Source organism: Balaenoptera ricei, chromosome 14 (genome assembly GCF_028023285.1).
Source record: "Balaenoptera ricei isolate mBalRic1 chromosome 14, mBalRic1.hap2, whole genome shotgun sequence".
NCBI lineage: Eukaryota > Metazoa > Chordata > Mammalia > Artiodactyla > Balaenopteridae > Balaenoptera > Balaenoptera ricei.
In genome coordinates, this window is record NC_082652.1 from 8,410,654 (window position 1) to 8,437,293 (window position 26,640).

Consider the following 26,640-nt stretch of genomic DNA (forward strand, 5'->3'; position numbering starts at 1 on the left):
CACTGTCGCGGCCTCTCCCGTTGCGGAGCACAGGCTCCAGACGCGCAGGCTCAGTAATTGTGGTTCACGGGCCTAGTTGATCCGCAGCATGTGGGATCTTCCCAGACCAGGGCTTGAACCCGTGTCCCCTGCATTGGCAGGCAGATTCTCAACCACTGCGCCACCAGGGAAGCCCTACAAACCTTATTAATGCTGTGTGTTACCATCACATGATGAATGAGGAGTTATTACTAATGTGTATGGGTTTTCTTTTCGGGGTGATGAAAAAGTTCTGGTTCTAGACAGTAGTGAAGGTTGCACATCATTGTGAATGTACTTAACGCTGCTGAATTGTACACTTCACGTGGTTAAAATGGTAAATTTTATGTTATGTGTTTTTTGCCACAGTAAAAATTTTTTTAATAAAGAGTAACAAGTTATAGACTCTTAGCACTGCAGAGGACTTAACACATCATCAAGTCCAAACCTTTCACTGTTAATGTGACTGAGCCAAGTTCCAGGGAAGAGTAAGTAGCTACCTGAATCACAGAGCTAGTTAGTTTCAAGGCCAAGACTAGAACTTGGGGTCTGTGATTCCCAGGCCAACTTTCTTCTTGTTTCATCAATCATGACTATATTTGAATCATGTTTTCTCTGATTGCCAGGAGAATACATGATGACTGAGGAAAGAAGGGGGACAGTTCCTGAATAACACATAGGATGAAATAAAGGCTCATATAGGAACAAATCATGGAGACTGAAGGTCTTTCTGGGTACTAAACAATTCTGGTGGGATGAATTGATTTCAGTACTTTCAATTATTTATTATTACCTTTATTGATGACTTTGGTTGCAAGAGCCAAAAACCCTTCTCAATCAAGCTCAAGCAAAAATCAAATCAAACAAAACAAAACCCCCAAACCAGACCAACAAACATTTGCTATTTTTTTTTTTTTTTTGTGGTTGGGGGATTATTTTCTAGGAAAGCTGATAATTGAAAGAGCTGCAAGAACTAGGGTCTCAAGATAAAAACAAAACTCAATGGAGGGACTTCCCTGGTGGCGCAGAGGTTAAGAATCCGCCTGCCAATGCAGGGGACACGGGTTCGAGCCCTGGTCCAGGAAGATCCCACATGCCACAGAGCAACTAAGCCCGTGCGCCACAACTACTGAGCCTGTGCTCTAGAGCCTGTGAGCCACAACTACTGAAGCCCGCGCGCCTAGAGCCCGTGCTCCGCAACGAGAGAAGCCACCGCAGTGAGAAGACCGCGCACCGCAACGAAGAGCAGCCCCCGCTTCTGCAACTAGAGAAAGCCTGCACGCAGCAACGGACACCCAATGCAGCCAAAAAAAAAAAAAAAAGACAGTTACATAAGAATTGAATGTGGTGAAATGTACAGAGTTGTAGGTCTAAAATACATGTAATCATATGTCTGTCTAAAATGTTCAGAGTTCTCGTTCTCAAGGTATGGAAGTTAGGTCTTGTATTCCAAGCTATCAATGACTTCTGGCCCAGTTATTTAGCCTATATGTGTCTGCCTCCTTCTGTGGTTTTTTGTGTGAACTAAAACCACATATTCATTCATGATTCATTAAACAAAGAGCAATTGAGACAACAAAAACCAGGCCCTAGGCATAGTGTGTGTAACCAGAGTTGAAGAGCAGGTGTTTTGTTTGTTTGTTTTATTTTTTGGTCGCACCACGCAGCTTGCAGTATCTTAGTTCCCCCACCAGGGATTGTACCAGGGCCAATGGCAGTGAAAGCGCAGAGTCCTACTCACTGGACCGCCAGGGAACTCCCCTGAGCAGGTGGTATTTCTTTTAAGGGACATGTAGACTAGTACGGAAAGCAAATCATTATTAGTAGTAATTTAGACTGTACAGAAGTAAGTGTCCTGGGAAAGGTACAGAAGAATGGAAGGGAAGTTGTGAAAACTCAGATTAAAACTATTGTCTAGGGATTGAGTTTGAGGGCCATGAATGCCAGAATATAATATTAGGTAGGAAACAGAGATTCACCACACGGAGGTGACAATTATCTCCTATTACACGTAAGGATACATGGCCACTTGCAACCTGACCTGGCTGTCCGCAAATGGCGTTTGTGAAATACCGAGGAAAAATATGTTTATTCGCGCATTAAAAAAGAGCTAAATGAAACTTCCAAACTTTGAATTTAAAAATTAGCATAATGAATTAAATACAAATTTTAAAGGTGCAAGTTTAACTTCGTTGCTTTTTTGTTGTTGTTCTCAGTGGCAGACTTGCCATTACATTTATTTATTTACTTACGGCCGTGCCACGCGGCATGCGGGATCTTAGTTCCCCGAGCAGGAATGGAACCCGAGCCTCTGCAGTGGAAGTGCCGAGTTCTAACCATTGGACCACCAAAGAATTACTTAACTTCTTTGCTTTTAAACGCAATCATTTTTGAATTTAATTTTAATTATTTTTAAATTAAATGAACAAACTGGGCAGCCCTCCTGGCCGTTCAGACCTTGCCCGCAAGCTTCGACTCACTTTCACTCGGTGCCAGTCCACGTGGACCGGGAACCCGCTCTCCTTCCGCAAGAGTTTCTGTAGGGACTCAGTCTTTAGGTGCACCGCCTTTGCCCCACCGTTCACAGTACTTCTAGGCATTTTGATTGGCTGTACTGCTCCCTCGTGCTCTGGTCTGGTTGCTCTGATTGGCCGACGGCGTGCCGTCGGGAGGATGCCAGTTTCCTGGGATACGGCGCCGGCGGGCGGAGGCCTAGGGTGGGTGGTGGCGTTCTCTGAGTGGGAACCTGGCTGCGGTGCGCACCACGGCTCCTGGACTTAGTCCTGGGGCGCCATGGCCAGCGTCCACGAGAGCCTTTACTTCAACCCCATGATGACCAATGGGGTGGTGCACGCCAACGTGTTCGGTATCAAGGACTGGGTGACGCCGTATAAAATCGCGGTGCTGGTGCTGCTGAACGAGATGGGCCGCACTGGCGAGGGCGCCGTTAGCCTCATGGAGCGGCGGAGGCTCAACCAGCTGCTCCTGCCGCTGCTGCAGGTGAGGGGCTTCTGCTCATTCAGCAAACCCTTACTAAGCACCTGCTCTGTGCCGGACAGCTCCTTGGCTGGGGGCAAGGGGGTTCATCGGACACACTCTCTGCCGTGTAGGATCGCGAAAAATATAGTTAATACCACCAGCTAACACTTAGTGAGTACTTAACGATGGACCAGGCACTTTACATGCATTTTTTTGGGGGCAGTTTATATCTGGCTCCAGCATTTATTAGCTGAGTGACTGGGAGAAGAGTTATTTTCTCAGCTCTTCCGTCTTCTGTAGAATGAGGCTACATGTAGGCCTGATCGTTGGAGACACAGCTACAGGCTCTGTACCCTAGAGGACCGTAATAAGTGGTAACAATGACATAAAAGTAACAGCCAACATTGATTGAATACTTACTGTGTACTAAGCACTTTACATGTTTTATTTCATTTTGCAGACTGAGGTTGTAGCTCCACCACTTACCCGCTGTGCGACTTGGGCAAGTTCCATGACTTATTTGGGTCTTTGCTTTCTCTCTGTAAAATGAAAGCAATAATAGAAACTGTCATGTGGTGGCCGTATTAAGTTAGAAGATCCATGGGAATACTTTACAGTGTATGGCACATAGTAAATGCTCAGTCAATTTTAGCTATTTTCATTTTAATCTCATAGGGATAGGGCATGCACTTTCCCTTATATCAGTTGTGGTTTTTCCATTTATTTGTGTGATTATATGAGTGATGTCTCTCTCCCCTACTAGACTGTAACCTACATGAGGGCATTACTTTGTCCTACTTTTGTTCACCCTTGTATCCCCAAAGCCTAGTACTGTATAGTTTACAAAGGGCTTTTTTTAATCCATCACCTTTTTTGGGGCAGGGGGAGAAGGGGTACTGAGGACACAGGTTAAGTGGCTTGCCCAGTTAGTTAAGTAGAAGTAGTGGGGTGCCCATAACTTGCAGCTCCCAGTCCCATCTACATTACTATTATAAGTGCATTTCCCCATTATTCAAATAAAAGTCATAATACTAAAAAATTTGATAGAGAAAAGAAACAAAACAATAATTCTGGTGTCTTAACTTGTGTGTTTTTCTGCCTTTGTCCTTGCTGTTTTTTGTGTCTTGGATTCTCCTTCTGTTTTTTTTGCCTGGCTAACTATTGTGTAGTTTATTTTGTTTTGTTTTGTTTTGGCGGCAGGGGGCGGGAGGGCGGGGAGCTGCGCTGCACAGCTTACGGGATCTCAGCTCCCTGACCAGGGATGATTGAAGCCGGGCCACAGCAGTGAACACCCGGAATCCTAACCACTAGGCCACCAGGGAACTCCCTCTACTGTGTAGTTTTAATCAATGTGTATATAGAATTCGTCTAGCAAAATTCCAGCCTTTACTTATTTGCTTATTGTTTGGCTTTAAAAATTAGCTAATTTTTAACTACTCAACTAATACACGAAGATTCATTGTAAAAACTTTAAATGATGCTAAAATTGATGGAGTGAAAGGTTATGGTTTAATGCAGGCCCTCTAATCCTGTTCCCTCTTAGAGATTATCACGGTTAATGTTCCTTCATTCAACTATTTATTTGTTTATAAAATTTACTTATTTATTAATTTATTTATTTTTGGCTGCATTGGGTCTTCATTGCTGCCTGTGGGCTTTCTCTAGTTGTGGCGAGCGGGGGCTACTCTTTGTTGCAGTGCGTGGGCTTCTCATTGTGGTGGCTTCTCTTGTTGCGGAGCGCGGGCTCTAGGAGCACGGGCTTCAGTAGTTGTGGCATGTGGGCTTAGTAGTTGTGGCGCATGGGCTTAGTTGCTCTGTGGCATGTGGTATCTTCCCGGACCAGGGCTCGAACCCGTGTCTCCCTCATTAGCAGGCGGATTCTTAACCACCGCGCCACCAGGGAAGCCCCATTCAACTATTTATTGAGTAACAGTTCAGAATGGATCTTTCTAGACCTTTTGCTGTGTGTATCTGTATATAGATAGGTAGATGCATATGGTTATAAGTATATATACATATATCCTTTTAATTTAATTTCCCTTTTTTTTTTTTTACATGAATGCTACTTCTATTCTACAGCTTATTCCTTTCACTTAACAAGTCTTGGAGATCTTTTCTTGTCAGCATATTTGAGTAGATCTACTTCATTCTTTTCAACGACTGCATTGTTTTCCAAAGTAAGAAAAGAAACATAATTTAACTCATGCTTTTAATTAATATTAAAATTTGTAAATTAAAAATGAACTCTTTATTCATGGACCTATAGGTTCTTTTTAGTTTTTCTTCATTTCAAACAATGCACATGGAACATATTTGCCCCAGAAGTGGGATTGCTGGGTTATCCACATCTAAAATTGACCTACTGAACTTACTGTTCCCCAGATAGTCAGTGTTTAGTTTTAAGCCTCAGCTAGGTTGTAACCATCTTGTTAGCTGAGGTTGCATACTTTCTGTCTCTAATGGTACCTTTTATGGACTTGGGCACATAGTATGACTGCCGACCTTACAGTGTTTTGGGGAGGATCAAATGAGATTATGTTTATGGAAAATAGGACCCCTGTGTTTGTATAATGTTCTCCAGGTTACGAAACAATTTGAATTATTTTACTTAATCTTTGCCACAACAAGGGAGGTTATTATTATCTCCATCTCACTGATGAAGTAAACTAGGGCTCAGGGAGGCTACAGCTTTGCCATGATTGCAACACTGAGAAGGAAGGAACCTCAGACTACAGATTCTACGCTTTTTTTTGCATTTAAGTCATTCCTCCAACTAAAAGAGAATGCTATGCAAATGTGAAGTATTACTTTAGCGTTTTATGCAGATAGGTTTTTTTCTCTTCCTGATTTGAGATTTCATATTTGGAATGATCGTAAAGCAGAGAGGTTGATAAATGAATTCATGTTTGTAGATGTTTATCAATCTCCAGCTCTTTAAAATTTTTCTGTAACCTTTCTATCTCTCCTTTACCCAGGGCCCAGATATTACGCTGTCTAAACTTTACAAGTTAATTGAAGAATCTTGTCCTCAGCTGGCAAATTCAGTACAGATCAGGTAAGCTTCATTTTCTTCTGTATATATGAAAAGATGTCAAAGTAGATAAAAATTAGAAGAGGGCACATGGTGATTAATTCCTTAAAAAAAAAAACTTTATTATTCTAGGTTGTTTTCTTAAGTACATGTATTTAGTTTTTTTTGAAAAATGGATAGCATTAAACATACTGCTTCAAAATTTATTATTCTGTACAGATCTACGTTGCTCCTTTTAGTTGTTGCAGAGAATTTCATTTTTACTGGATGATATGTAACTTTGAGAAATTTTATAATCAAGAAAACATCAGCAATGATACTTTCCAGAATATGGGAGTGACGTTTTGGATTATCAAATTTGTTTTGTGTGCCACCATTTTATATGAATCTCTGAATTGTTTTTAAAATAGATTTATTTTAGGTGATTGTGGAATATGAAATGTGGGAAGATGTTCAAAGGGCCTTCCTAAAATACACACCTCATTTTTCTTGTTCAGAATCAAACTGATGGCTGAAGGCGAATTGAAGGATATGGAACAATTTTTTGATGACCTTTCAGATTCTTTTTCTGGAACTGAACCAGAGGTTCACAAAACGAGTGTAGTAGGTATGAAGTTCTTCTAAGGAGAGCAGAGAATATTTTCACTGAAGTGAGCTGCTCTCTAAATCACATCTGTCGTTACTCTGCTGTATCTGAGCACACACAGTGGGGATGCTGGACATGTTATAGTTTGTATTCATTGCCTTGCCATTTTGACCTGTGTTTAAATAATTGTCTTGTGGAAAAGCATCTTCTGTTTTGTCTACTGTCGTCAGAGTGTTAGCCTGGTCGTGGAGCCTTTTAGGCTTCCTCAGCTCTTTCTCACAGGCCTCTGCTCACTTGTCCACATTGTACGACTGAGTCAGGGTCACCAACTAAACTTCATGAAGAGAGGTAAGTAAGAGTAGATTACTGATATAGTTTATAAGGCAAGGGTATATATGAAGTTTCTTGACACTTTTCTGTTAGCGGTATAGCCGTGCTCCATCCATCTGGCATTTTTTTCCTGGTAGTCTTTATGTTATTTACCATCAGTTATTTATTGATCTTCCATGTGCCAGGCTCTGGACTTTAAGAGAGACTGGAAACTTCCTCTTATGGAGATTGCTTTCTTGTGGTTGTGGGCAGAGGAGCAGGCAGACAGTAGAAAGTAAACAAATAGGATCACTTCAGATGTTTTAACAGTCACGGAAGGATATGTTGGCTGGATAAAGAGTGGAGTGCGGGTGGGAGGACTGAGCCTTTAATATAAAGAGAAAATCAGCTTCGTAAAAGGTGGTGAAAGAAGATTCTATGTGGAGGGGAACAGCAACTGCAAGTGTCTTTTTTTGTGTGTGATTATTTTGGAGGAAGAACCGCAACAAATAGTCATCAACTTTTTGTAGCCTGGATTTCAAGTTAATGCCTTCACCGCCTCTCTGTCTTGTTTCATAGGTTTATTCCTGCGTCACATGATCTTGGCCTACAGTAAGCTTTCTTTCAGTCAAGTGTTTAAGCTGTACACTGCCCTTCAGCAGTACTTCCAGAACGGTGAGAAAAAGACGGTGGAGGATGCTGATATGGAACTGGCCAGCAGAGAGGAGAGCGAAAGAAAAATGGAAAAAGAGGAACTTGATGTATCTATAAGGTAACTTGGGTTTTTCTGGCGGGAATCCCTTTCCTGTGAAATAGCATCATTACGGGAGCAGTAAATCCTCATTCATCCAGAGTTCATGTGCTGGCTGTCATCTTTTTGTCCCTCCAGATCCAGGAAGTTCACCCTTACGGGCTGCATCAGTAAGCTCCTTGCCCTCTAACTTCTGATTGAGAGGCACTGGTGGGAAATCCAGAGGGTCAAGGAGAGTGAGGTCAAGGTGTTGATTCACTGGCTCCCTTCCTTCGGGGTCACAGTGGGCTGGCTGTAGGGTCACAGCCTCTGTCAGGTGGCCTGCTCTGCATACCTCAGGGGCCTAGTAACTGGGAAGTTTTCCCAGGCCCGGTGCAGAAGGTGCCCCTCTATTACCAGCCCTGGGGACTCTGTTACCCGCTATGGCTTATCCATCCCCTGCCCCTATTTTTGTAACTGGCCCTTTATTAAACTCTTCTCAAATTACCCCGTTTGAATATGCCATTTGTTTTCTGCTGGGGCCCTGAGCGGTAGTGTTCATTATATCAGAGTGAATTAACAATTGATTAATTCAGTGAAAATGTATTGAATGCCTCCTAAAGTTTAAGCCTGGGGATGTAGTGCCGCTGCTCACCTAGTTGTTTAAGCTCAAAGCCTAGGCGTGTCCCTGCGTCCTGCCCCTCCTTCACCCCTGCAGCCAGTCCTTCCGCAGATGCAGCCGATCCTTCCTTCTCAGTGTGTTTGGAATTAGTTCACTTCTCTCCATCGCCACTGCTTCCCCTGTGGTCTAAGCACCGAATCTCTTTCCTGGATGACTGCTCTAGCCTCCTGACTGCTTTCCTTGCCTCCACTCTTGTCTCCTTACTATCAGTTTTTCCTGCAGCATCCAAGGGAACCATTATCATGTAAATCACACCACGTGTTCTTATGCCCCAAACCCTCCTTGACTATACATGGAATTTAGACAGAAATCTGAGCTACTGTGGCCTCATTACCTGCATGATCTGGCCCCTGTCATCTTCCCTACCTCTTTCTCCTTACTTTCCCTTCACTGTCAGAGTCTGACTGCTCTGGCTCGCTTTCAGTTTCCTCAGCACCAAGCCCAGGTCTGCCTCAGGGTGCCTGGCAGGCCGTCCCTGGCTTCTCACCTGGCTCGCTCCCTTTCACCGTTCAGACCTCAGCTCCCGTGTCCTCACACGGGCCTTCCCTGACCACATGTCTGAAGTAACCTTCATCCTAAATACTTCCAGCTTCTTTATTTCCTCCATAGCTCTCCTCACTAAGTAACTTTTTGCATTTATTTACTTAGACTCATTTGTATTTGTCTTTGCACCCCTTCAAGAGCTAAGACCCTTCTCTGTCGTATTTCACCTCATTTTCCTCAGTGCTTGGCTTGTAATGTCTGTGAATATGTGTTGGATGAATGAATGCAGAGAATCAGAACACATCATTCATCGCCCACACTGGTAACTGGCCCCATAAAACACTTTGTATTGACTTCCTTCCCTGTCTCACGTCCCCTCTCCCCAGCTGTTACCTGGGATCACCTCCCAAATAGACTACTTATATTTGGAGGGAAAAACACATAAAGAGTGTGTGTGTGTGTGTGTGTGTGTGTGTGTGTGTGTGTGTGTGTGTGTTTTGTATTTCCTGATCTCAGGGAGCCCACAGTCTGGTGAGGAAGACTGGCACCCAAACAGATCACTACAAGTAACAATGTGTTCAGAACTCTGAGAGAAGTAAGCCCCACCTGCCCTATGTAGGCTGGCTAACCCCCTTGGGGGCTGGGGGTGGTCTGTGTATGTAGTCAGAGAATATTTCCCTGCAGTTCCTATGAGTGGCCTTTGTACACTTATGTGATTTGTTCAGCATACTCTGGGAGCAAGAAGATTGTAGTACCAGTAAGTACTTCCAAATACTCAAGAGTTGCTCACAGAGGCTTCTCATCTAGTGGAAAGGCAGTACCTTGTAGGGTTGAGTCTGGCCCTGGAGTCAGACCCCTGGATTTGAATTCTGGCTCCTCCACTTATTCCCTTAAGACCTTGGGCAAGTCACCCTCTCTGTACCTCAGTTTTCTCATCTGCAAAATGGGGCTCATGTCACCTCCTCAGAAGGTTATTTTGAGAATTAAATGATAAATCTATATGAAGTGTTTAGAACTGTGCCTTTAAACATTTGACAAATATTCACTATTCTTCTTCTTCTCTAATTTCTATTTTGTTTAATTCCCCTGAGGAAGGCTTCCAGGAAACAATGTAATCTTTGTCCTAGATACTTTATATGCTTAAAGTAGCAGAATGTCAATTCTTCAGAAATGTTAAAATTCAAACTTTTCTTATTTAGGTTTGACTTTCTCCTAAATTAATCTGATTTAATTAGGTCTAACTGCATCGTTTTGTTTTTATTCTAATCTAAGAATTCATTTGTGTGTAATAATAGTGTGTATACTGTTAAGGTGTATGGTTTCAGAAAATAGTGTGCATTTAGTAAACTGAATTTCATCACTGAAATAGAAGAAATGTATTATTTAAATATTATTCTACTTAAGTATTATAATTCTTTGTCCAAAAAGAAATGATTTTTACTTGTTATAGGATTTTTAAAATTTCATAATGTATATTTACATATATTTCTTGATTCTTTTAAAAAGGAAAATTTCATTTTTTTCTTTCTGTGTTCTTTTCTAGTGTTTTATTGCATTATGAGAGGCTTCTCACTTTAGCCCTTTCATTTTCTTCCTTCCTTTCTTCCTTTCTTTCTTCCCTCCCTCCCTCCCCTCCTTTCTTAGTTATTAGAATGTTTTTAGATCTTGCTTTCTTCAGGGAAATTATTTTTCTTGCCCTAGAAATTTGTATTAAAATTAGAAAGGCCAGAGTAACACTGACTAGCTTGCAACTCTCCCATCCTACAATGAAATTACTACTGTTTGAAAAAGGGGGACCCACCTATTAATTTAGAAGGGAGGGAATAAATATTCAGTGAACGAATGTTTATCAGGTGTTTTTAAAAAATCCAATTACAGAAGAAAGTACAGACTGACATTTAGCTTCAGCTTTTCATTTGCTCGTTGTTGCTACAGGGCAGCATTTGTTTCCTGCAATAAGAGAGGGGGGCTTACAGGGTTACACCTTGTGAGTTTGCAGCGGAGGCTACTAGTCTGCAAGCTGCTGGAACTACATCTTCTCTGTGCTTCTAAAAAGACCTAAGAAAAGTAGAAGTTCTCTGGCATTTCTTCACTTGCCAGTGATTTAATATAAATCTCCCAAATTCATTAATTTATTCAGCAAATACTTATTCAGTGCTTCTGGTGTGCCAAGCACTATGCTAGCTGCTGTGTTGTCAGCGCAGAGGAGAAAGTCCCTGTCCTCATGGAGTTATGTGGGGAGGATCAGGTAATCGAGAGGTAACTAAATTAATAAATAATGTAACTTCAGAGAGCGTCAGTGCAGGAAAGGAATGACTGGGACACAGGGATACAGAATAACTGTGGGGTGCTGTCAGGGAAGGGCCCTTTAAGACTGGGAGCTAGGTGACGAAGGAGCCAGCCCCGAGAAGAGTTGCCAGAGCACATGCAGACTCACAGCTCCCAAGACAGGACAAGCTGACATATTGGAGGGACAGACGGAGGACAGTGTGGCCTGAGCACACAAGTCGGGAGGAGGGGTTGGATCACCGCGCCGGTCACGCACCTCAGAAGGGATCAGGTCCTCATGGCCTCCTGGGTGTTTAGTAACTGTTCCCAATCTCAGTCCTTCCCCTCCCCTGCTTTTGTCTTGTCATCACCCTGCTCAGAAGTCTCCAGAGATTCACAAAGTCTCCCAGCCTGCTATTTGAGGCCTTCCACAGTTGACCTTTCTGACCTTAATTTCTGTTCCTCAACTTGGATCCTTTACGCCAGCCAGCCACGTGTGCTTGTATCCCTCTAACAGGCCAGGCATTTTCCCATTCTGCATCTTTTGGTTTCCTTTCCTGGAATGCCTTCTTCCTTCCTCGTCATTTCTTCACTCCTTGCCAACTTTCAGGGTCCCCACCACTTCAGCTGGAGTGATTTCTCCCTTTTCTAAGTGCAGAGATCATATTAATTCTTGGTATTTATTGTTTATTGCCATCTTTTCATGTGGGCTGGTCTTAACCTTGACCAAGACTGTAAGCCCATTAAGACATTTTCTTGGGGGACCTAGACTTGTGTTTTATGCATCGCAAGTGCATAAACACCCCAGTCTGTTGATTGTTTAATCCTATGTTATATTTTTAAAATTTCAGTTATAGTGGGTGATTTGAGCCCTTTAGAGGAGTTTCCAGAGTCCTTTTGAGAATCTGATGAATGCCATGTACTATCCCCACATTAAAAATGCATATTTTACATACAGTTTTACAAGGTTCATGGGCTCCTAAAGCCCATCCGTGGACCCAGGTTAAATGCCTTTGATGTATAGCACTTGTAAGTCTAAAATTCTGTCTCAACTGGTAATGGGATTCATAAACAAGGTATACTTGAGTCCTTTTCCTAAAGGAGTAACCCCCTTCCTAAATTGAATACATTTGTGGCTTTTTTTTTTTTTTAATTTATTTATTTGGCTGCGCTGGGTCTTAGTTGTGGCCCTCGGGATCTTCGTTGCCACGTACAGGACCTTTAGTTGTGGCATGCCAGGCTTTTAGTTGCGGCATGCGGGGTTTAGTTCCCTGACCAGGGATCGAACCTGGGCTCCCTGAATTGGGAGCATGGAGTCTTAGCCACTCGACTACCAGGGGAAGTCCCCCTTTGTGGCTTTTTTTTTTTTTTAATTTTATTTTTATTTATTTATTTATGGCTGTGTTGGGTCTTCGTTTCTGTGCGAGGGCTTCCTCCAATTGTGGCAAGCGGGGGCCACTCTTCATCGCGGTGCGCGGGCCTCTCACTATCGCGGCCTCTCTTGTTGCGGAGCACAGGCTCCAGAAGCGCAGGCTCAGTAATTGTGGCTCACGGGCCCAGTTGCTCCGCGGCATGTGGGATCTTCCCAGACCAGGGCTCGAACCCGTGTCCCCTGCATTGGCAGGCAGATTCTCAACCACTGCGCCACCAGGGAAGCCCTGTGGCTTTTTAAGAGTTACTTTCTCTGGCATGTGTTTGAGGCCCTGAGGAGGCAAAGAAGGAGTCAGTAAAAGGATGGTTTGGGCCATGGTATTTTTACTTGCTCTTCCCAAGCTTGTTCACGTCGGCCACTGTTGCCACCATGGAAGCCAGAGCCAATCTTGTTCTTCATTTATAGCAAATGTGTTTGCCTTCATTTGTAGCAATTTCGCTTTATGTGATTCTGGTTTTCTCTTTCTGTTTTATTAACCTTATTGTTCTTGTGTCCTGTGTTACAAGCTACCTCAAATCTTTTTGGGGGGAAGGGTTTAAGTAAATAAAGCATTTGGTAACAGTGAGCATCATGGACCTTAGAGGAGGGTGGGACTGGGAGTGGTGTGTCCCATTTCATTCAGATCCTTGTCTGTCTCTAGCCTTTTTGTGTATAGTCATATTTATTTCAAGCCTTGGGCTTACTTTCTTTGAAGGATATGTTAAGAGAAAAGGGCTTCTTATTGCCCAGACACTTAGCTGTTTTCCATTTGAGAACTTGGCCTGTGAATTTTCTTTCCATTTCCCTCTAGGTCACTGTTATTTCGCTGATCTTTGTTATGCTGGTCAGGGCTGGTCCTTGGCAGCTCCGATACCTGTAGAATCTGATATGCTTGCTGCCTTGTATCAAAAATGTAACCAAGAGAATATTAGAGCAGCTCTTGCCAAAGTGTTTTCTGTGGAACACTAGTGCTTCTTGAGAGATGTGAGGAAAGGATTCTTCATTCAAATGAGTTTGGTAAATGGTACATTAAACAAAAGTGAATAAAGTGTCTCTCTGTTGGATTTCTCTAATGTGTATCATGAATCTCCCAAGGAAGAGAGGGTGTACAGCTTTCTCCAAGTGATTTAACCTCAGCAGCATTTTTTTTTTCTTTTGGAATACCTGTTTACATATTGTTTGCATGAAACAGTTTGAGAACTGCTGTATTAGACACAGAGTGCTTATAAAAATATTATTGATGAGTAAATATTGATTTTTCTACTTATTGTAATCCTGTATAGAGAAGCCATTTATTCAGTCATGTGGCAAAAGGGTATTATTCATACTTTGCTGTCAAAAATAAGACTGTGCATGTATAGATTTCTCAAGTCTAGATTTATATAAGTATATTTCTTGTTTGTTGGTTCTGTGTGCTCTAAACTTCTAGGCAAATGGTTATTTCTTAGATAAGGCCTCTTTTTCTTGTTCTTGAATACAGCACCATCTTATATGTGTAGCGAGGAGTTAGAGACTTTTTATTCATTCATTTCCCAAACTCTGAGTGCCCACTGTGTGCCTGGGCACGGACTGGGTGTTCATATACAAATATAGGTATGAACAGCCAGTGTGGCAGTGCTAGATGCAGTGATCCCTATCTCTGGGAGACAGTGGGAGCTCAAATGAGAGAGGTCAGGATAGATTCTTGGAGGATATGACACTTGAGGTATTCTTGAATGACGGATGGTACAACAGTGCAACAGTGGATGGAAAATGGGCCCTACAGGTTGAGGAAGCAGGGGGGCATCTTGGCATGATAGGAGACTGTAAGGAGTTCATCAGGGCTGGGGTGTGGGTGAGAAAGAGAAGGCAGAGGAGAGAGGTAAGAGCACTCAGGAAGCATTGCACCTGCCCTGCTAAGCAGTGCAGACTTTATTCTGGAAGGTGATGAGATACCACAGGAGGGCTTTAAATCAGGGACGATAGACTTGCATTTCAGAAAGATCATGCTGGAGGCTATATACAGTTGAGATCTACATCTGTCCATAATTATATCATGTGAACTTCGGCAGGTCATTCAACATCACTTTTTAAGCATGTCTTTTCTATTCCTGAGAAGAGAGAATTAATTTTAAAAGTTTTTTAACTTTTCTGATGAAGAATCTATTTGACTTTGTAAAGCATTATCATTTTCACTATTGTGTAATTCTTTATTAGTTTTGATTTGTTTTTTTTCCAGAGAAGAGGAGGTATCTTGCAGTGGGCCTCTGTCCCAAAAACAAGCAGAATTTTTTCTTTCTCAACAGGTATGTTCTGTAATTGGTCATGAATTTTTTTTTTTTAATCCTGTGACATTATACGTCATGGCATATATTTGTTATGTGAGTAGGTTTATTAGTGAAACAGCATTATTCTTATTCTTGGTCAGTTTTTCTTTACTAACAATGCAGTTGTAGCTATGTGTCCCTTCCTATTTTCTGTGTGATTTTATTTCTCTGTTAGGGTCATAATGCATGTTCATTTAGTAATGGTGTGTGACTAACACAGCCCAAAAATGTGATTTAGAAGACTTACTTCCCTTTTCCCCAACACTTTATCATGGACATTTTCAAACAGAAATACAAATTGAAAAGCATTATATAGTGAATACCCATATACCCATCATCGAGATCCTACAATTAATATTTTGCTCTGTTTATCATATATCTACCCATATAGCCACCATTTCATCTTATTTTTTGATACATTTCAAGTTGCAAGCATCGGTACACTTTTACCCCAGACATTTCTTACTGGTGTTTTTGAGCCATACTTTTTCCTTTTTTTTGGTCATATAAGCTGAATGTTTTTCTCCCATGTTATTTTTCAGCATAGAATTTTGATTTTTGCTCTACTTTTCTAGTTTTCCCTATTTTTGTTATTAATTTTCTTTCTGCAGAAAGATGTAATGTTTAGATCTAGATGCAGGTGATAAAATCACCCCTGCAGATGAATTTTAAACAGATTAGAAAAACTCATCTAGACAATTGGTTAACTGTAGAGGAAAAAATAGACCTGGATCTTCACCTCATCTTTGCACCTCAGTACTTTACACGTGGATTAAAGGCTTAACTATAAACATTTAAGGTTATAATTAGACCAGGAGGAACTACATATTAACTTTTTTTTTTTGAATTTTATTTTATTTATTTTTTTATACAGCAGGTTCTTATTAGTCATCCATTTTATATACATCAGCGTATACATGTCAATCCCAATCGCCCAGTTCATCCCACCACCACCACCCCCCCACGGCTTTCCCCCCTTGGTGTCCATACGTTTGTCCTCTACATCTGTGTCTCAATTTTTGCCCTGCAAACTGGTTCATCTGTACCATTTTTCTAGGTTCCACATATATGCGTTAATATGCGATATTTGTTCTTCTCTTTCTGACTTACTTCACTCTGTATGACAGTCTCTAGATTCATCCATGTCTCTACAAATGACCCAATTTCGTTCCTTTTTATGGCTGAGTAATATTCCATTGTATATATGTAACACATCTTCTTTATCCACTCGTCTGTCCATGAGCATTTAGGTTGCTTCCATGACCTGGCTTTTGTAAATAGTGCTGCAATGAACATTGGGGTGCATGTGTCTTTTTGAATTATGGTTTTCTCTGGGTATATGCCCAGTAGTGGGATTGCTGGGTCATATGGTAATTCTACTTTTAGTTTTTTAAGGAACCTCCATACTGTTCTCCATAGTGGCTGTTATCAATTTACATTCCCACCAACAGTACAAGAGGGTTCCCTTTTCTCCACACCCTCTCCAGCATTTGTTGTTTGTAGATTTTCTGATGATGCCCATTCTAACTGGTGTGAGGTGATACCTCATTGTAGTTTTGATTTGCATTTCTCTAATAATTAGTGATGTTGAGCAGCTTTTCATGTGCTTCTTGGCCGTCTGTATGTCCTCTTTGGAGAAATGTCTATTTAGGTCTTCTGCCCATTTTTGGATTGGGTTGTTTGTTTTTTTAATGTTGAGCTGCATGAGCTGTTTATATATTTTGGAGATTAATCCTTTGTCCGTTGATTCGTTTGCAAATATGTTCTCCCATTCTGAGGGTTGTCTTTTTGTCTTGTTTGTAGTTTCCTTTGCTTTGCAAAAGCTTTGAAGTTTCATTAGGTCCCATTTGTTTATTTTTGTTTTTATTTCCAGTACTCTAGGAGGTGGATCAAAAAAGATCTTGCTGTGATTTATGTCAAAGAGTGTTCTTCCTATGTTTTCCTCTAAGAGTTTTATAGTGTCCGGTCTTACATTTAGGTCTCTAATCCATTTTGAGTTTATTTTTGTGTATGGTGTTAGGGAGTGTTCTAATTTCATTCTTTTACATGTAGCTGTCCAGTTTTCCCAGCACCACTTATTGAAGAGACTGTCTTTTCTGCATTGTGTATCTTTGCCTCCTTTGTCTTAAATTAGTTGACCATAGGTGTGTGGGTTTATCTCGGGGCTTTCTATCCTGTTCCATTGATCTATATTTCTGTTTTTGTGCCAGTACCATATTGTCTTGGTTACTGTAGCTTTGTAGTATAGTCTGAAGTCAGGGAGTCTGATTCCTCCAGCTCCATTTTTTTCCCTCAAGACTGCTTTGGCTATTCGGGGTCTTTTGTGTCTCCATACAAATTTTAAGATTTTTTGTTCTAGTTCTGTAAAAAATGCCATTGGTAATTTGATAGGGATTGCATTGAATCTGTAGATTGCTTTGGGTAGTATAGTCATTTTCACAATATTGATTCTTCCAATCCAAGAACATGGTATATCTCTCCATCTGTTGGTATCATCTTTCATTTCTTTCATCAGTGTCTTATAGTTTTCTGCATACAGGTCTTTTGTCTCCTAGGTAGGTTTATTCCTAGGTATTTTATTCTTTTTGTTGAAATGGTAGATGGGAGTGTCTCCTTAATTTCTCTTTCAGATTTTTCATCATTAGTGTATAGGAATGCAAGAGATTTCTGTGCATTCATTTTGTATCCTGCAACTTTACCAAATTCATTGATTAGCTCTAGTAGTTTTCTGGTGGCATCTTTAGGTTTCTCTATGTATAGTATCATGTCATCTGCAAACTGTGACAGTTTTACTTCTTCTTTTCCAATTTGTATTCCTTTTATTTCTTTTTCTTCTCTGATTGCCATGGCTAGGACTTCCAAAACTATGTTGAATAATAGTGGTGAGAGTGGACATCCTTGTCTTGTTCCTGATCTTAGAGGAAATGCTTTCAGTTTTCCACCATTGAGAATGATGTTTGCTGTGGGTTTGTCGTATATGGCCTTTATTATGTTGAAGTAGGTTCTCTCTATGCCCACTTTCTGGAGAGTTTTTATCATAAATGGGTGTTGAATTTTGTCAAAAGATTTTTCTGCATCTATTGAGATGATCATATGGTTTTTATTCTTCAATTTGTTAATATGGTGTATCACATGGATTGATTTGCATATATTGAAGAATCCTTGCATCCCTGGGATAAATTCCACTTGCTCATGGTGTATGATCCTTTTAATGTGTTGTTGGATTCTGTTTGCTAGTATTTTGTTGAGGATTTTTGCATCTATATTCATCAGTGATATTGGTCTGTAATTTTCTTTTTTTGTAGTACCTTTGTCTGGTTTTGTTATCAGGGTGATGGTGGCCTCACAGAATGTGTTTGGGAATGTTCCTTCCTCCACAATATTTTGGAAGAGTTTGAGAAGGATGGGTGTTAGCTCTTCTCTAAATGTTTGGTAGAATTCACCTGTGAAGCCATCTGGTCCTGGACTTTTGTTTGTTGGAAGATTTTTAATCACAGTTTCAATTTCATTACTTGTGATTGGTCTGTTCATATTTCTATTTCTTCCTGGTTCAGTCTTGGAAGGTTATCCCTTTCTAAGAATTTGTCCATTTCTTCCAGGTTGTCCATTTTATTGGCATAGAGTTGCTTGTAGTATTCTCTTAGTGTGCTTTGTATTTCTGCAGTGTCTGTTGTAACTTCTCCTTTTTCATTTCTAATTTTATTGATTTGAGTCCTCTCCCTCTTTTTCTTGATGAGTCTGGCTAATGGTTTATCAATTTTGTTTATCTTCTCAAAGAACCAGCTTTTAGTTTTATTGATCTTTGCTATTGTTTTCTTTGTTTCTATTTCATTTATTTCTGCTCTGATCTTTATGATTTCTTTCCTTCTGCTAACTTTGGGTTTTGTTTCTTCTTTCTCTACTTCCTTTAGGTGTAAGGTTAGATTGTTTATTTGAGATTTTTCTTGTATCTTGAGGTAGGCTTGTATAGCTATAAACTTCCCTCTTAGAACTGCTTTTGCTGCATCCCATAGGTTTTGGATGGTCGTGTTTTCATTATCATTTGTCTCTAGATGTTTTTTGATTTCTTCAGTGATCTCTTGGTTATTTAGTAACGTATTGTTTAGCCTCCATGTGTTTGTGTTTTTTACGTTTTTTCCCCTGTAATTGATTTCTAATCTCATAGCGTTGTGGTCAGAAAAGATGCTTGATATGATTTCAGTTTTCTTAAATTTACTGAGGCTTGATTTGTGACCCAAGATGTGATCTATCCTGGAGAATGTTCCGTGCTCACTTGAGAAGAAAGTGTAATCTGCTGTTTTTGGATGGAATGTCCTATAAATATCAACTAAATCTATCTGGTCTATTGTGTCATTTAAAGCTTGTGTTTCCTTATTCATTTTCTGTTTGGATGATCTGTCCATTGGTGTAAGTGAGGTGTTAAAGTCCCCCACTATTATTGTGTTACTGTCGATTTCCTCTTTTATAGCTGTTAGCAGTTGCCTTATGTATTGAGGTGCTCCTGTGTTGGGTGCATATATATTTATAATTGTTACATCTTCTTCTTAGATTGATCCCTTGATCATTATGTAGTGTCCTTCCTTGTCTCTTGTAACATTCTTTATTTTAAAGTCTATTTTATCTGATATGAGTATTGCTACTCCAGCTTTCTTTTGATTTCCATTTGCATGGAATATCTGTTTCCATCCCCTCACTTTCAGTCTGTATGTGTCCCTAGGTCTGAAGTGGATCTCTTTTAGACAGCATATATATGGGTCTTGTTTTTGTATCCATTCAGCAAGCCTGTGTCTTTTGGTTGGAGCATTTAATCCATTCACGTTTAAGGTAGTTATCGATATGTATGTTCCTATGACCATTTTCTTAATTGTTTTGGGTTTGTTTTTGTAGGTCCTTTTCTTCTCTTGTGTTTCCCACTTAGAGAAGTTCCTTTAGCATTTGTTGTAGAGCTGGTTTGGTGGTGCTGAATTCTCTTAGCTTTTGCTTATCTGTAAAGTTTTTGATTTCTCCATCGAATCTGAATGAGATCCTTGCTGGGTAATCTTGGTTGTAGGTTCTTCCCTTTCATCACTTTAAGTATGTCATGCCACTCCCTTCTGGCTTGTAGAGTTTCTGCTGAGAAATCAGCTGTTAACCTTATGGGAGTTCCCTTGTATGTTATTTGTCGTTTTTCCCTTGCTGCTTTCAATAATTTTTCTTTGTCTTTAATTTTTGCCAGTTTGATTACTATGTGTCTCGGCATGTTTCTCTTTGGGTTTATCCTGTATGGGAGTCTCTGCGCTTCCTGGACTTGGGTGGCTATTTCGTTTCCCATGTTAGGGATGTTTTCGACTATAATCTCTTCAGATATTTTCTCAGGTCCTTTCTCTCTCTCTTCTCCTTCTGGGACTCCTATAATGCGAATGTTGTTGTGTTTAATGTTGTCCCAGAGGTCTCTTAGGCTGTCTTCATTTCTTTTTTCTTTATTCTGTTTCGCAGCAGTGAATTCCACCATTCTGTCTTCCAGGTCATTTATCCGTTCTTCTGCCTCAGTTATTCTGCTACTGATTCCTTCTAGTGTATTTTTCATTTCAGTTATTGTGTTGTTCATCTCTGTTTGTTTGTTCTTTAATTCTTCTAGATCTTTGTTAAACATTTCTTGCGTCTTCTCAGTCTTTGCCTCCATTCTTTTTCCGAGGTCCTGGATCATCTTCACTATCATTATTTTGAATTCTTTTACTGGAAGGTTGCCTATGTCCACTTCATTTAGTTGTTTTTCTGGGGTTTTATCTTGTTCCTTCATCTGGTACATAGCCCTCTGCCTTTTCATCCTCTCCATCCCTCTGTGAATGTTACATATTAACTTTTAACTGATCTCTGGGTGGGGAAAGACTTTCTAAACATAAAAGCTGTGGAAGAAAACACGTAGGAGATCATTTGATTTTTCAGCATAAGAATGAAAAACATCTACATGTCAGTACATGTTCTAACAAAATTAAAACTCAAACAACAAAATGGGAAAAAGGATTTGCAATACCTATGACAAAGGGTTAATACTTTTGCTTAAAAAATTGTAGTTTCAAAGACCATTTGATGATGAGACAAATTTATAATATATTATTACATGAAAAAAGCAGGTAATAAAATGATATATTCTAACTTTGTTAAAAAAGTATCCATATATATATATGTATAAACACATACATATGTACACACACACACACACACACACACAGAAAAAAGACTGGAATGAGATACACTGACATAAAAATAGTGTTATTTCTGGGTGGAAGGATTACAGATGATTTTTGTTTTCTTCTGTATGCTTTTCCATATTTTTGGAATCTTCTATAATATAATGAATTCAAATATAATTAGAAATTATTATTACTCATAAAGAAAAATTTGTCTAGCTAAAATTGAAGAGTCCATAATGCAGTTAAGTACTAATCATTAATTTAGGAGTCATTTTCTACATTTTTATATAATCATTGCTGGTACCATCCATATGAAACAGATAACCAAGAGTAGGGCAAGTGTGTATCTCCCTTTGCCAGGCTGGAGATACATACTTCCTGCCTTGAAGGCACTTACAGTCTGGGGGTGGGTCAGCTGGTACTTTTCATATAATTTGATAAGTACTGCAGGAAGGGTTAGTGCAGGGAGCTTGTGGGAACATGTAGGTACTTATAGGACCTTATCTAGTTTAGAAGGTGATAGAAGCAGATGGCTGAAATCTAAATTGGGCCCTGAAGGCTGAGCAGGAGTTTGCATGGAAGACTATGTGGATGGGTGGTTGGGAAGCTTAGAATTCCAGGAAGAGGAAACAGTGTTCTGCATGGTCAAGAGGAGAGTGTAGGTGCGGAAAAAAAAGTAATCAGATGATGCTATTTAGTATACATGTCCATATGTTTATTGGCCATTTCTTTCTACTGAGTTGTCATTTTAAAATTTCAGGCTTCTTTGTTAAAGAATGATGAGACTAAAGCCCTCACTCCAGCTTCTTTGCAGAAAGAGTTGAACAACTTGTTGAAATTTAATCCTGATTTTGCTGAAGCGGTGAGTCTTTTCCAGAATTTGTTGCTAAGTTGGAAAGCAGGGACAAGACAACTCTTCCATTGAGTAGTTGTGCAAATGAGGATTGGCCGAATGACCCGGGTTCTTGGAAAGAAATCATGTTGTTGGCACGGAAACGACTCAGCCTAGGTTGCAAAGCTTTCCCTCCCACCTCCACCCCTACTGGCCCGGGGGGGATTTCTTTCTCTAGTTGTGGCGAGCGGGGGCTACTCTTCGTTGTGGTGCGTGGGCTTCTCATTGTGGTGGCTTCTCTTGTTGCAGAGCACGGGCTCTAGACGCATGGGCTTCATTAGTTGTGGCACGCAGGCTCAGCAGTTGTGGCTCATGGGCTCTAGAGCGCAGGCTCAGTAGTTGTGGCGCACAGGGTTAGTTGCTCTGCGACATGTGGGATCTTCCCGGACCAGGGCTCGAACCCGTGTCCCCTGCATTGGCAGGTGGATTCTTAACCACTGTGCCACCAGGGAAGCCCTGAATTCAAGTTTTAAGATCTTTAGTTTTGTACTCACACTATTCCTTAATACCTGCGCTAGGTGATTCCCCCTCCATCCTCACATATCACCCATGGATCCTAATATAACCAGTGGCATAGTGGATGAATATTTAGGATAAAACTCTGTCACAAATTCTAATGGAATTCCCTTTTTTCGTTTGCGTACACCTTCTGGGGGGAAAGGGTACCCAAACCAGCTAATGTATCTTAAGCCTATTTAATCCTGCCTGTGGGGAAAAGATTAAGCTAAACTATGACCATCTTGTTAAAATGGTAGGGGATACACAGGTGTTTGCAGCCAGTGGACCTCTCTGAATTAATATTACACAAGAGGAAGCAGAGCATTTAAAATATGTTAATTGTTTCTTGTTTTAGCACTACCTCAGCTACTTAAACAACCTCCGGGTCCAAGATGTTTTCAGTTCAACACACAGCCTCCTTCATTATTTTGACCGCCTGATTCTTACTGGAGCCGAAAGCAAAAGTAACGGGGAAGAGGGCTATGGCCGGAGCTTGAGATACGCTGCTCTGAACCTGGCCGCCCTGCACTGCCGCTTTGGTCACTAGTAAGTTTATAGACTTTTGTTCATGCGGAAATTGAAGAAATTATCTCTCAGATGTTAATTGAGATGTATTTTCTTTTTAATATGCTGTATTTAAAAAAAAAAAAGGAAAAGGAGAAAAGAAAGAGCCTGTTCAACCTGGACTTGTCAATAACTTCTAAAGAAGGAAGCTTTTTGCAGTGAACAGAAGTTACCAAAAACCTTCTGCCTAAAGAGTCTGCCCCCTGGTGTCACTATTTAGCATTACCATCCAAGTGCACGGCCTCTTTCTTTCTTTACTTCTAAGAATAACGGCCACTGAATTAAAAGGAAATTAGGTCATTAGGCCAGAGATTCCCAACAGGATTTTTCAGAGGTAATAATGGGGATGTAAAAGTTATTTTCGGTATTTCAAAAAGCCAAAAGGAAGTTGTGTCTTTACTGCATAAAAGACTGCGTGGCTTACCGAACGTCACGTTTGTGCTTTTGGTTAGAATTCAGGCAGCTCGGTGCGTGACACTGACTTATGCCATTGCTAAGATATGCCTGTGATTTTAATAAATAAAAATAGGAAATTGATCAGTTATTATTTAGTAAAGAGTTAAGGGGATAAAAACCTTCAAAATATGGAGGCTATTTTGGAAATAATGAAATAATGTGAATAATGGTGAAAAGGTAGGAAATTACTAATTGAAAGAGTCTCTCTGCCTCCTGTGTGGCTTTTTCCCATTTAAGAAAAATATGGTTTCTACCACAGGCATCTTTGAATAGAGACTAGAGTGTATTAATGGAAGTATAGTGTCCCAAGTTCAAGAATTGAGACTTCTACCCCTTGCTCTATGGCCCAGGCAACAACCAGGAAATTCCATTAACTTCTGGTTGTCACATTTTAAAAGGGGCATAGACAAGCTGGAGCTTGTGGGGGGGACAGTCTCACTGGAGGCATTCAAAGCCATGTCATTTAAATAGTGTGGGAAGGATGTGAGAATGTTTAGCCTGGAAAAGAAATGATTTAGCCAAGCATGTGTTTGACATCTTCCTGTAGTGAAGGTCATGTGAAAAGGGCTTAGACTGATCAAGGGTGTGACTACTAGAGAAGATTGGGAGCTGGTAAGTGCAAGTTAAAGGGCAAAACATTTTTTGCTCCTTATAAGGAGGAGGTTTCCTTGTATGGAACCTTCTGAGGAAGGTGTCAGCAGAGTGCTCATGTGTGCAGCAGGGGTGACATTAAGGGAATCCAAGTGTCAGATTGATACTTGAACCAAAAAATGTTTAAGGCTACTCTGAACTTCATGATTTTGTGAGATTCCATATTATCTTTTAAGAGTCAACTTCTTTTTTTCTGCCCAGCTTTAATAACCTCTTTGATCAGGGCCGTTCATGTTTTATGTACTCATAATAAATAGCAGCACCATTTGTAATATTTGCCAGTAACCTATCTCTGTGTTACACACACAGCTTGCCCTAGGGTTTGGAAATTTGTATGCAGTCTGCTAGATACAAGTAATTAATGTGTTGATGAATTTCTCTATATTTACAGTATTATCAGTGGATAGACAGCTAACTGTATGGAATTAATTACTAATTAATTTCTGATTTACTCAACTCCAGGCTTCTTTATTTTTAGTCCTGGAGCTATGGGCTTGTATAAATCTTTCTCACTTAGCTAATAGGATTGTGGAGATTTCTTGAAAATCTTTATAGTTGCTTATTGAGCATCTACTATGTACTAGGCACTGTTCTAGGTGCTGGGGATCAGGAGTGGAAAAAAAAAGGAAAAAAAATACCCCTGTTCTCATGGAGCTTACAGTGGGGGAAATAAATAATAAACAGCACTGAACATAATTATAATGTATCAGGTAGTGATAGGTCAGGATAAAGGATTAGAGAATGATGATGGGGGGTACTGTTGATTTCATAAGTAACACTCCTCTTCCAGATATACACACAAATCACTTATTCGTCAATTTGTAAATTTCTGTTTCAATAGTAAGGTAGCAACTCGGCCCTCCCTTACCTCTGTTAACTTAATATTTGAATAGAGATTTAAAGGAATTGAGGGAGTGAGTAATCTGTGCATTATCTGGAGAAAGTGTCCTTATTAGCTAGAACAACAAGTGCAAAGGCCCTGAGGCAGGATTTACTTGGCATGTTTGAGGAGGAGCAAGTAGTGTGGTTAGAGTGCTGTAGTAAGGGGGGAATAGAGGAGAACTAGGTTGTAGAGGTGGCAGGGGTCAGAGAGTTTAGGGTCCTGTAGGCCCAAGTAAGGACTTTGACTTTTACACTGAATGACATAGGAAGCTGTTGTTTAGAGGCTACAGATCTTTCTGCTCTGGCATTTTGCGAACCGTAGACAGCCAGTGCATTTCAGACATTACAACCAGTTTGCCTCTTGCTCTTTTACTGAAAATTTTTATCAGAGGCTTTTCTGATTAGCAGCAATGGAAAACCATAGGTTCTTTAAGGATTTGCCAGAAACTTTGAAGTTTCTGTGTTGGTAATCTACCTTTTCTTCCTACCTGAGAAAAATAGTCTTTCTTTAGTCCTGTTTTAGCATACTATCTATACAGTTCTCCCAAAAGCCTTTTTTCTAAATGTAACATTATTTATTTGGTCATCAGATGTTCAACAAAATTAAATCAACTGATATTTATTGAGGGCCTGTGTGTAAAGATATGCTTCCTGCCTTCAAATAGCTTATATTCTGGTGCCTCTCAGCATTAAAAGGGATTTAAAAGAAATGTAAAATGGGTAAAAATGTATCTGGTTTCTTTATTCAAACAGGTAGTTATTGAGGAAGAATTCAGCTCTTAATTGATTGTGTGAGGCTATTGCTCGTGTTGATAGAAAATTTGACGTAAATTTTTCCCTATGTAAGTGCTACCCATAGAATTTCTGATTCTTTTTTGAGATCCTCAGTGATCCAGCATTTATAGAACTTCTGTGCCCTCTGCAGGTTGAAGGAATAAAACTAACACAGATTACATAAATAGAGGGTGGTGCACAGTAGTATTTAATTAAGCACCGCAAGCTGGTAGCGTTTCTATGGGCTTTTTCAGAAGCGAAGGCCCAGTGGGGCCAAGAACAGTTGACTGAGTTTCCACAGAAGTTGCAAGGTTGGGGGACACATCCCGGAGGGAGGGGAACCACATGAGCAGAAAGAAGACATCTCAGAAGGGAAAATCCTCAAAATACTTTTAAAAACTAGGATTGAAAAAATTATAAAAGTATCAAATCCTATAGTTAAAAAAATTTTTCAAATGATGCAGAAGCGAAGGCATGAAAAGTAAAATCTTACATCCTCTCCTTGTCCCTCCCCTCAGCAGTAGACAACTAAAAAAATAATCTTAGGAGCTGGGATGAAGAAAAGCCGTTCCTTCATGTCCCTTTTAGTAGAAGTCCACCTTAGAAGGGACATGTTCTGTATCTCCACTGTTACTGTTTCTTGCCGCTGGGGGAGGGGAGTGCCTCCGAGGGAATAAGCCCATGGTTTCAACTTCCAACCCAGAGGCCTGCACGCTGGTGAATTACCGTACAGATGACTTCCTGTTACTGTTGCCTGTACATGTTTGTGGTTGTTAATGAGTTATTAATGTTCAGTCTGTCATTAGTCAACAGGCAGAGCTTGCCCTGCAGGAGGCGATTAGGATTGCCCAGGAGTCCAACGATCACGTGTGTCTCCAGCATTGCTTGGTGAGGCCACCTTCCTGTCTTGGAAGTTCTGCCCCTGGGTTGAGTTGGCCTTCAAAAGG

General features: G+C 40.5%; 1 protein-coding gene across 2 annotated transcripts in view; it reads left to right on the forward strand.

Annotated features, from left to right (window-relative positions):
- The first annotated feature begins 2,710 nt into the window (after window positions 1-2,710).
- Window positions 2,711-26,640, forward strand: part of ANAPC5 (anaphase promoting complex subunit 5) — a 40,362-nt gene continuing 16,432 nt past the window's right edge. Inside the window, exons 1-8 of one of the 2 annotated variants that reach the window (XM_059893661.1) lie at window positions 2,711-3,018; window positions 5,973-6,052; window positions 6,526-6,635; window positions 7,503-7,695; window positions 14,716-14,782; window positions 21,737-21,838; window positions 22,722-22,912; window positions 26,500-26,581. In XM_059893661.1, coding sequence (XP_059749644.1) covers window positions 2,812-3,018; window positions 5,973-6,052; window positions 6,526-6,635; window positions 7,503-7,695; window positions 14,716-14,782; window positions 21,737-21,838; window positions 22,722-22,912; window positions 26,500-26,581 — 1,032 coding nt within the window. In that variant the 5' untranslated portion in view covers window positions 2,711-2,811. Of the gene's footprint in view, window positions 3,019-5,972; window positions 6,053-6,525; window positions 6,636-6,691; window positions 6,963-7,502; window positions 7,696-14,715; window positions 14,783-21,736; window positions 21,839-22,721; window positions 22,913-26,499; window positions 26,582-26,640 lie in introns of those variants that run through there. The other variant, XM_059893662.1, reaches the window with a different exon arrangement.